This window comes from Hippocampus guttulatus, chromosome 9 (assembly GCF_054856545.1).
Source record: "Hippocampus guttulatus isolate MCC_2025c chromosome 9, RoL_Hgut_1.0, whole genome shotgun sequence".
Classification (NCBI taxonomy): Eukaryota; Metazoa; Chordata; class Actinopteri; order Syngnathiformes; family Syngnathidae; genus Hippocampus; species Hippocampus guttulatus.
The window spans coordinates 1095796-1107365 of NC_141269.1; the positions used below are offsets into that span (position 1 = coordinate 1095796).

The 11570-nt window shown below is 44.0% G+C and overlaps 1 protein-coding gene across 1 annotated transcript; it reads left to right on the forward strand.

Annotated features, from left to right (window-relative positions):
- Positions 1-178: 178 nt before the first annotated feature.
- Positions 179-7158, forward strand: LOC147199710 (monocyte to macrophage differentiation factor 2-like). Its single transcript, XM_086119979.1, has 7 exons — positions 179-300; positions 3188-3269; positions 4231-4391; positions 4631-4705; positions 4777-4878; positions 5006-5075; positions 6811-7158. The coding sequence occupies exons 1-7, from the start codon at positions 287-289 to the stop codon at positions 7012-7014; spliced, it is 708 nt and encodes a 235-aa protein (XP_085976105.1). The 5' UTR covers positions 179-286; the 3' UTR covers positions 7015-7158.
- The last annotated feature ends 4412 nt before the right edge of the window (positions 7159-11570 follow it).

An 11570-nucleotide genomic window follows, 5' to 3' on the forward strand; every position in this document is an offset into this window, starting at 1 on the left:
CTATGCCCACATTGACCACTTGAGGGCAGCATAAGACAGTGACTGCGTAGAGGCTCAGCTCGTCTCCAAATCAATGACTGGGACGCTTCTGGTGAGACGATTACGTATGGAGTGACGTCGCCAGAGCCCCATCCTCCAATGCCCCCCCCCCCCCCGCCACCCTCTCCTCCACTTTCTCCTCCTCTTCCATCCAGCGGCATCGCGAAGCTCCCAGGCCGGCAGGAGTGCAGCGAAAGCGGCCGCCGTCGTGTCCGTTCTGTCAACTGTTGATTAGTGGCCGACGTCAATGACTCTTGAAAGGTGAGCAGATGTTATTTGCTAGGTTGTTTTTTTTTTGGGGGGGGGGGGTTGATTATTTTTTTTTTTGTTGTTGCTCGCAATGCCGTTGTCGCCGAGTAACCACGCTGATGACAGATGATGAGGATGAGGAGGAGCTGGAGGATGGCGAGAGAACAAATGATGCTATGAGCGTTTTTTAAAATTGTTTTTCTGACACTTATCGTCATGGTCTCCAGTGTTTGGATGCTGCACGTTGGATACTTTATATGTAGGCTCTCGTGAGGACGTCCGATCTACTTGTTTTAATTGTAAACATATTGTAGACATTATTTGTGTCAGTGTTCTGGTGATGTCATATTTCTTCAAAAAATATCCCGAAAAAAACAACAACACAATACTTGTTAGATTGTCCTCTTCAACTTCGCAGGGAAAACTAGTGGTTATTTTTAAGATGCACCCATGTCACATTTGTACAGAATCATACTGAGAGCTGTTTCTTATCTTTCGACCATCGTGTTGCTCAAAGAATGTGACCAAAATGTCAGAAACTGCTCTTAAAATATGATTGTTATGGTAGTAGTATACAAACAAGATGCAATGATAATCTATAGGTGTTATTATTATAATTATTGTATTTATTATTTGATATTTGACATAAAATAAAATAATAAAATAAGGACAACGAAATAAATAAATGCATTTTTACTCATTTTGATCGCATTTTTTTTTGGAGAATAAAAAGAGTAGACACAGATAAGGTAACCAACACCTAAAATCTAAAAGATAAACTCAAAAACGATTTGTAATTTAAAAAACACACATGAATTGGAATCTAAACAAAAATTATGTACATTCAATTTAATACATTTAATAAGAATGTCATTATTCTGTCAATATCCATCAAGCGCCTGCTGCGCGGATGTGAATCGGCTGTGTGCCTAATGAAATGGCCTGCGAGAGCACAGGAGTCTGGCCAAAGCCTTGTTTGGGCTCCACTTTCTGACCTCTAAGTGAGCTTGCTTGCGAAGCTCCGAGAGTGCTGTGAGCCGCTTGAGTCATTTGAGTCATTATCACAATGCATGTCACGTCCCCGGCCAACTGGCCCTGTGGCCTGCTAATTAGCAGCCATCTTGATGGGAGTCGTTCGCCGGGCTGCCAAAGCGCTGCTGCCTCTGGCACGCGTGATGCTTCTGGGGGTGACGGTGTATCTTGTTTCTGGGCCAGGTCACTTTGTATTCATAAGCGCTGGAAGTGGGAGAGATGATAAGTTGTGCCTGGCAAGCTGTTATCCGCATGAATCATCGTTTGATTATGATACAAAGATACTTCTGTGGTTGGGCCTGTAATAGTAGGGCTGAACGGTTTTGAAAAACAATACAAGCGCACGTTTTCTTTTTTTAATTGAAGTTCCAATGTTAGAAAGTCCAAATTGTTTTACTGTTAGTAGTTATTGCTGTTTTTACATTCATTGAGGGAGTGTTTCTGTGTCTAAGATGTCCTACACTGTGAGCGGGTATTGAACGCGCCTCGAGTCGAGTGCTGAGTACCGAATGCGAGTGACGCTGTTGACTTTTCTCTCTTCTTTCGACGCAGATAGTTTTGTTTGTTTCGTGATGACATATTTACTGCATCCCCCCACGTTTGTTGTTGTGTGGTGTAAATTCCAGAGCTTAATCATTTATAAAGTTTGTTTCAAGTGATTACTGTACACGTTACTTACGATATCGCATACGAGCACTTTCGGCTCGTATGCGAACTATTCTAACGATGAAACGTGTGAATGTGAATCGTTTATATTGTTCAGTTGTTTGATGACTGAATATAGTGAAATGCAACGTCTAAGTATACAGTACTGTGAGCTAATGCGTGTATACTAGATTATGTTGCTATATTGTTCTTTATCTGTGTCGTTGCTGACCACAATAAATCTGTCAAATGGAATACAAGCATGTGTTCTCTGTTCAGGAACATTCACATCCGTACCTTGCCACTCTAAAATCGAATCAGCTGCAGGCATCGTCCTCCCCGTGTGACCCTCTCTTTTTTTACCAATTTAAAATCAGCCAATCACCGGCGCTCCAGGTTATGATTGACATGTAGACCGACCAATGAGAAGAACGAGAGTCAACCACTCCCTTGCGCAGTGTCCGATAATTCACGTGTTGATTGACCAAAGAACAGCGATGTAAATTTTTTAAAATAATTAATTAAATCAAATAAAAATGATCCGTTCATCCTAAATCTGAGCCGCTTATCCTCAGGAGGGTTGCGGGCTTGCTAAATCATATACCAGCCATATTCGGGCAGTAGGACTAATCATGAACAAGCGGCCAATCAGCAGGTTCTTCATTTGATGCTTGACATGTGGCATACCAAATCTACTTCGTAGGCCTCTTATGAAATCAGCCTCTAAAAGCAAGACGGAACGAGGGTGTATCCCCCCCCCCCCCCCTCGGGGACGTCTCTTGCTGGGTGGTTGCCATGGCGAGGGTGACATCACTGTGCTCTTCCTCGTCATCGTCGTCGCCTGGTTTGTTTGGGTTTTCCCTGAAAAATGTGCACGTTGCTTCTTCTTCCCCGGCTCCATCCTCCGCTGTTGCTAAGCAACGGCAGCAGTCAGTCACGGTAACTCGGCGGTTGCTAGGCAACAAGGTGCAGTCAGCGGAGCTTTTTTCAAAGCGGCACGTTTACAGGAGTGTTGACCTTTTTACATGCCAATGAAGCACAGCTCGACAATTGATGTCAGAATCGTTGACATTTGTGAGTCATGGCGCAATCGACACTTTCATGGTCGCGATTCGGCGACGCTACTTATAACGAGTGACAGCCTGACCATTCAGAGAAGATTGAGCACCTGAACCAACGGATCAGATTTAAAAAAAAAAAAATTGTTTTCAATTGTTTTCAGGTTTATGAACAAGCGTGTTCCTTCCAACAAGCGATACCAGCCCACAGACTACGAGCACGCAGCCAACTGCGCCACGCATGCGGTAAAACACACCCACGTGCACGCACGCGCATATGCCATCATAAATCTGAACTGTGGGCTGTAATGTACATGCCACCGCATCAGGTGGCAGTATAGCATAACTGCAACAAGTAGCTGCAAGTAAAAGTGACATCATTTCAGCCGAGCTTGAAGAATTTCAATTTTTTTTTAAATGTCATTTAATTTGCAGTATATTTAAAAAAGAAATTTCAGTGTGTTATACAAAGCATATAACAGTTTAAATGAGCTTCAAAATAGCTCATTTACATTTAATTTTAAATATTCAAAGATTATATTGATAAACCAGTTTTTACTGACCCCTCAAGCTTTGTTTTTATTATTATTTTTTGGACCCGTTTAGCATTGGTTGGTTTGATTTGATGTTTTTAACTTTTACCGCATACAGTTGTTAATGAACACCAAGTGTTGTTCTTGCCCTTATTTTTTAATATCATTTTAATTGTTTTTAACCCTCTGCTTTCCACTTAGATTACACAATGCGCAGGTTGTAAAACACCAAAAGTTAAATATTCGTCTTCCTTTTCTTATGCAGTGGAACCTTACTCACATGTTGAATTTGTTCCATGATGCAACTTGACTCACACATATCTCAAATCGACTTTCCCTTTTGAAACGAATGGAAATACTATTAATCTGTTCCAGACCCCCCAAAACCAGGTCTTTCTTCAAAGAGCTGAAGTTGTAACTGACAAACTCGGTCGCCTGCGGAAGCTCCATCCCATTTGCATTCAAATAGCTGAAATTGTCCATAAACAAAGGAAGAGAGATGGTAACAAATAGCCAACATACTGCCTCGAGAGTGAAATGAGAACTAAAAGCGGCAAATAAAATTAGAAACCAACATTAAAACACTAAGATCTCAAAAGACAAGAAAATCAATTGCTAAAAGCCAAATTTAATTGTGTCCGTGTGTGTGTGTGTGTGTGTGTGTGTGTGTGTAGTTATGGATTATTCCGAGCTTGCTGGGCAGCTCGCTGCTCCACTTCCAGTCGGAGGACCAATGGGAACGCGTGTCGGCGTGGGTGTACGGGGCCGGGCTCAGCTCGCTCTTCACAGTCTCAACACTCTTCCACACTGTCGCTTGGAAGAAGAGCCACCTACGGTACATGTGCACGTGCGCACGCACATACCACACTCACAAACACACACACACACACACACACACACACACACACACACACACACATACATACATACACACACACACACACACACGCACATAGACAAACAAACAGAGGAAGGTAGCGAAATGCACACAAACAAAGACTGGCAGGAGCGAAACAAACACAGACACACACTTACACCACGTGACCGTGTGTGTGTGTGTGTGTACGTGCTCAGGGATGTGGAGCAGTGTTTCCACATGTGTGACAGGATGGTGATCTACTTCTTCATCGCCGCCTCCTACGCGCCCTGGTGAGACGCTTGGCCGCGCGCGCGCGTGGTGGCGCGAGCGCGCGGCCAAGCTCACTCTTTGCATCCGCCAGGCTGAACCTGAGGGAGCTAGGACCCTGGGCGAGCCACATGCGCTGGCTGGTCTGGGTGATGGCGCTGTCCGGGACCACCTACGTCTTCTTCTTCCACGAGAGGTCCGTCTTGTTTTTACTTTGCGGATGATTTTTTTTAAAAAAATGATTATTATTTCGATTGCGTGAGGTGGGAACTCACACGACCACTGTACAAAATTGCCTTTCGATTTTGTCGCACCTGCCGCAGGTACAAGATCGTGGAGTTGATCTGCTACACGGTGATGGGCCTCTTCCCCGCCTCGGTCATCCTCTACATGGTGAGCCCCTTAATCAGTGGGTGTGGTCCATTGGCTCAGCGGGTAGGGTCAACGCAATCAACGGCCGTGGTGATGTCGTCAGCTGGTTTGTTGAATTCAATCAAAGGGTGTGGCAACTTGACTCAAATGGGCGCGGCTAACTGATTGAACTCCACTTGAATCCGTGGATTTGCTGAACTGAATCGGCGGATGTGTTGGCACTCAAACGGTGGCCGTAGTCCTTTTAATCAGCAGCTGTGGTCAGTTGAATCAATGGGCATAGTGAACCGAATCGATAGCTAGGTTTGATGGAATCAATGGGCACGATTAACTGAATCAAGTATAAGAAAATAAGATAAGAAAACCTTTGTTAGTCTCGCAATGGAGAGATTCCCGATTCACAGCAGCAAAGTTATGAAAGGAAGAAGTAGAAGAACAAAATATAGGAGCTGCTGGAAAGGCAGCCACTCTGGCGGCGCCATTTTGAAGTCAAAATAACAAAAATAACACAACGCAACACATAGGACACAGACAGTCGTGCAATCTTCACCACGTTTCTGCATACGCTTTGTTGTCTGAAGCAGTTCTAGATGAAAGAGGAGAGGATCAAAGTGTCCTTTCACCAGTGGATCAGAGACGTCATGCTGAAAATGTGCATGCGTCGGCTACAAGCTAAGTTTTGAAAGCAAACGCGAAGCTGTAGCGTCCATTGACGAAAAAGAGATTCGTTCACTTCTCCCGTGCCACGTAATCCGCTTCAAACTCCAAGCCGCGACTCCCAGTTCCACATCCGCATCGGCGCTCCGCGCTAACGCTCCTTTCTTCTCATCGTCGGCTCCTCAAGCCTTACATCCATCTGGCCGCAGACCGTTCAACAGCACCGATCTCTCCGCTGAACAAAGCGGGGCTGTGAAAAGGTCAATTGGATCATTGGGCATGGTCAGAATATTTGTTTTGTTGCATTTTAGGTAAGACTTTGGTTCTGTTTCTCCACTATTCTTTTTTTTTTTCTTTTCCCAAATATTTTTTCTGTGTTTTATTGTTATTTTTTTTCCCCACAATAATTTGTTTTCCGTTTTGGGGGATATTTTTTTCTGTTTTTTGGGGGGAAATTTGTAAATTTCCCCAGTGTGGGACTAATAAAGGATATCTTATCTTATCTTATCTTAAATAACACAAAAAAGTAGTCCAAAAAACTAAATTACAAAAAAAACAAAATAAAAATCCAAAAATACAGTCAAAACAGAAACCAAAAAAAAAAATAGAATATTTCAATAAATTCATATTTGTGCAAGCTAATTAGTCTAACTCCCAAGATAAATTATTCAGGGGAAAAAAAATGAAACAAATATTTCCCCAAAACAGACAACAATATTTTAGGGTAATTTTTTTCTGTTTGTTTGAAATGACAAAAATAAAATTATTTAAAAAAATCATGAAACAGAAAAAATACTCAGAACATTAATTTAGCTGGAGTAGTCTCCAGCTAAATTAATTAATCCGCTGTATATATACTGCATATATATATATATATATATATATATATATATATATATATATATATGTATATACTGTATATATATAAAATATGCACGCGCAATACACTTCTGTCCTCCCAGGACTGCACACGAACGAACTTGCTGTGGGCCAACAAGTAGCGGAGAGGTTTTTGCCCATTTTAGGCAAGCGTGAGCGGCGAGCCTCTCCCAAGTCCCTGAGCCCTTTTTCCCCTTGTTGTCCGGGCGGGTCCACTCAGCCGGAGCAGGCGGGCCTGTGCGAGCTGCTGCTGGGCGGCACCTTCTACTGCCTGGGCATGGTGTTCTTCAAGAGCGACGGTATCGTGCCCTTCGCCCACGCCATCTGGCACCTCTTCGTGGCCCTCGGCGCCGCCGTGCACTACTACGCCATCTGGAAGTACCTCTACGCCCCGCCCGCCAACCCCGTGCGCACCTCCAGATGACAGCGCCGCTGACGGAGACGCCCCAGCCGCCGCCCGACATTCCGCTACGTTCCGAGGTCGCTGCGCTTTGTCCTCTGGGAGAAGCCGCGTGTCACGTTGCGTGTCTTTTGTGTCAAATGTTTACACTCTGCCGGAGCAGGCGCTTCTCAACTGTTTTTTTTAATTTTTTTTTTAAAAACATTTTCAGTGGATTATTTCTAGTCGTGGTGTTCTTTTCTATTGTGCAAGGTCAATGGCGAGGAGCCGTGGTGTTGCGCTTATTGTTTGAAGCCGTTGCGCGGTGATGCTTGGCCAGTTTTATTTGAATTTTTGTACCGTGCCGACAATTTCAGACGTTTGCGCTTATTTCTATTGTGCAAGGTGGCCCGCAATCGGGACTAACTGTATTCAAGCAATCGTGAGGCACATCTAAACGCGATATTCACTGAAAAAAAAGATGTTTTGAACAATGTGGATTATTTGTGGTGGGTTCTCTTTATTGCTATTGAGCAAAGTGACAGTAGTCGTAACAGTAACTGGCAAGGACCAGTTGCATCACGGTAATTGTGTAACATGTCCACATGGCGACGTGTGACCAATTTTTTCTTACTGCGGATTATATTTAGTCGTTCATCCTCGCGCAAGGTTTCCAGTTTTCGGTTACTGTGACCAACTGGCGAGAAAAACATTCAACGACAGCGACATATGTACTATAGGATACACAATGATGCGTGATTTTTTTTTTTTTTCTCCAACACTGTCAATTATTTCTGGTTGTTCACTTTATTTCCGACGCGCAGTGTGCCGGCTACGGCCGACTGGCAAGGCATGATAGCTTTACAGTAATTGTGGATTATTTCTAGCCGCTCACTTGATTTCTCTTATCGTCACCGAGAGGCGAGGAGCGACGGCGTCGGAGTAATTGTAGGAAACGTCAACATGAACAGCGGTTGTTGACGTACTTTTTTTACTATGTGGATGAATTCAAGTGGCGGTTCTTATTTCTGTTGTGCACGGCGGCGCGCTATCAGCGCTATTTGGCGAGGGGACGGTGGCGTTAAAATAATTGTGTGAAACTTCTACATAAGAATGTGTGGCAGATTTTATTTATTTTTATTTGCCATGTGGATTATTCCTATTGGTTGTGTTTGCATCTGTTGTGCAAAGTGGCTGGTTATCATGACTAACTGGCAACAAGCAACGGTGTTTTAGAAATTGCCTAAAATCTACACGAGACTATGTGGCTGATTTTATTTATTCGTTTTTTTATGATGCGGATTAATTCTAGTGGTTGTGCTTGCTTTGATTGTGCAAGGTAGCCGATGATCACGGCTAACTCATGAGCAACAATCATTCGACAGTAATTGTATCCCAAGTTCACGCGACAATTCGGGACCAAATTGTGGATAATTTCTCCTCATTCACTTGATTTCTATTGCACAAGGTGCCGGTTATGACAATCATGGCAGTAATTGTAAAACAACACATCTACAAGACAATCCGTGACAGGATTTTCTTTGACAATTTTGTGGTTTATTTCTAGTGAGTCTGCTTATTTCTGTAGCGCAAGGTGCCGGGAGTCACGACAGTCAAAGAACGATCGCATTACAGTCATTGTATGGCAGACACCTTTTGGTGTGACTGAGCGTGTTTTTTTTTTTTTTGTGGATTATTTCATGTGGTTGTGTTCATATCCAGTGTGCTGGAAGCCCTTCAGTGTGTCTGCAACCCACCAGTTGAGAACCACTGCACTTTCACATCATCACTGTTTTACTTGAGCGTCGATTTCAAAACGAATGCTTTGTATGTGCCTTTTTTTGTTGTTGTTGTTGCTGTAACTCGTTTTTTTTTTAATTTTTATGGTGTCTTATGAATTCAGCATGATTGTTTTTAATATTTCAATTGTCTGTTGACTATTTATATTCAGAGAGATTTTTTCAGCAATGTGCTTCTGTTCCAAGTTGACGGATGATGTGTCAGCAGGTCAAGTTTCATGCGGTATTTTTTACTTTATCTTGGTTCAAATCGACACTGCCAGATGTTTGTTTTTTTTCTGCCACAAGTGACAGCACACAGTGACGTAAACTGCAAAGGTTTTCGAACACCAAGGCTAAATTTTGCCCGCCTTCAAATGCGGCCTCGTATTTCAAAGAACCTTTGAGTTACGTTTGTGCAGTGCCGTCAAACGCAGCCTGTGAAGGATGCGTTTGAAAGAGTCTTTGAGAGATGACTTTTGTATCTTAACATAGCCTTCGTTCGGATGACATCATCCTTCAAGTGAGGCGACAATTGAAGGGATGCTTTCATTCGGTGAACGTCATCACACTTCAAATGTAGGGCACGGAAGGCGCCTTTCATTTGGGAAAGTGGCGCCCCGTTATCTCGGCATCTGCCTTTAACTGGAGCCTTGGAAAGGCTGCATTTCAAGCAGCCTTTGATTTGGCCTTTAAATGCAGCTCTCTGAGAGAACCCGTTTGATATGGGAAGCTTGTACCACACTCCAAGATCCTCGTCTTGAAAGTGCAGCTACTGCAGGACGCATTTGAAGGAAGCTTTTATTTGGACAACGTCATTGGCCTTCATTTTTAGCCTGTGACCGATCTTTTGATTTGGGTCCGACCATATGCCTTCAACTGCAGCCTCCAAAGAAAGAATTGATATGTGTGCTCAATGGGCACCGGCCTTCAAATGTAACCTCTGAAGGACGCTTTGGAGGGAAGATTTTAATTGAAGGACGCCGCTGTCCTTCAAATACACCCTCAGAAGAACACATTCGATTTTGTGCTGTTTCTGCCATGCTCTTATTTTTCAAGGATGCATTGGAAGGCAGCTGTTATTTGGATGATGTCACTGGCCTTCAAACGCAACCCCCGAAGGTTCCTTTTTTGGGGGATTATTACATTATCTCCTTCATTTGCAGCTGTCAATGGACACATTTCAAAGAAGCCCTTGATTTGCGATATCTGTGACCGTCACTGGCCTTCGAATGCAGCCTTTTAAGTAGCCTACGATTCAAGACAGATTTCTGTCGTTGGCCTTCATGTGTTTCTGAGGCTGCACTTCAAGGCCAACGATGTTCAAATGATCAGCGATTCCCTCAAATCAGTCATTGGCCTGCACATACATCCTTCAGAAGTTCCTTTCGATCTGGGACATGCGTGATGCCCTTTTTACGTCATCCGCCTTCAATTGCAGGCTTCTCTTTTCTCTCTCTGTTGCTTACAAGCTTGCTGATTCCCCCGCGGCCCCCCCCCCCCATCCTTTCGGTGTTCTAATACATTTGGCGTGCCGCCTAGGCGCTGAATGTGAAAGCAAAGCAAACGTGCGTCCAGTACGTGTTGCCGAACAATTTCGATGACCGCATCTCAGGTTGTGTGTATGTGTTACACCCTCCGACTCATGAATCCAAAGCCTCTGGTCTATGTTTACACGCAAAGGCATGAATTGTCAGTCACAAATTGTCGCTGTCCTGTAAAACAAAAAAAAAAAAAAAATCACGTGTGTCCATTTTTGTCGTGGAGAATTTTTTCTTGTCCGCGTTTTGGGCAGTTTCATGTTGACTTTGGGACATATTTCCGTGGACATGTGATGACCTTTTCATTGACTTCTGCGAGATGTTTATTTGAATGTTTTTCTTGTGACGCTATTTGAAAGGGAAATTTGCCAGGAAAGCACTTCTGTCACAGAAAAATGTACACATTTGTCCAAAAGCAAAATGCGGGTCTCTGTGTGTTCCTCATGAAGCTTCACGTAGAGTTGTGTCTGTTAAGTGATTCCACCACCCCTCGTGTGTCTCCCACACGGCTCCGCAAGGAGTTGTGTGTCCTTGACACGGCGTCACAACTCCTTGAGAGTCTTTCATGCAAATTCACGACGTGTCTGTCTCTCATGAGACACCCAAACTCCTTGTATGTTTTTCAAGCAGCTCCACAACTCCTCGTGTGTCCTCCACATCACTCCACGACACTTTTTCTAGCCCACTCACGACTCCCTGTTCAGAAAAGACAAGGTGATTCCGCAACTCCTTGTGGATCCTCCACAATACTTTGTAACTCCTTGCGTGTCTTCCATGTGACGCTACAAGTCTTTGTGTCTTCCGCGTGACCCCGCCAGGAGTTGTGCTTCTTTCCCATCACCTCACAAGTCCTTGTGAGTGTTTCATCCGACTCCTCCCGGTGTGGCTTTCAGGTGGCTCCAGATTTTCTTGTGAGTCTTTCACCTGACGCCACGTCTCCTTATGAGTCTTTTCATCCTCCCGCACGCATTCCTTGTCTGTCTTTTATTCGTCTCCAGAACTCTTCTTGCGACCCCATAACATTTTGGAGTGCGCGCGTTTCCGTCCGCAGTGTGTGATTGTGAAGCTACCGACCTCTTGGTTAATTTCTTGTGTCCGTGTTGCTCCCGTGCTCTGACAGGCCGACGTGATGCTTTTATCTTTTCTATCTCTCTTGTAATAAAACACGAAACAAGCTTTCTCACACACTTTTACGCTCTGACTTGACACTTTTGTCAGCGTTGGGCTCATTTAGACCGCGCCCCGCCAACTAGAGGCACGCCGAGGAATGATGGCTCGGCAA

What these genes read in the sequence shown, in the direction of transcription:
- LOC147199710 (XM_086119979.1), top strand. An exon ending in CCAACTGCGCCACGCATGCG is followed by an intron (nt 3,270 to 4,230) that starts GTAAAACACACC and finishes GTGTGTGTGTAG; the next exon opens with TTATGGATTATTCCGAGCTT. An exon ending in TGGAAGAAGAGCCACCTACG is followed by an intron (nt 4,392 to 4,630) that starts GTACATGTGCAC and finishes GTACGTGCTCAG; the next exon opens with GGATGTGGAGCAGTGTTTCC.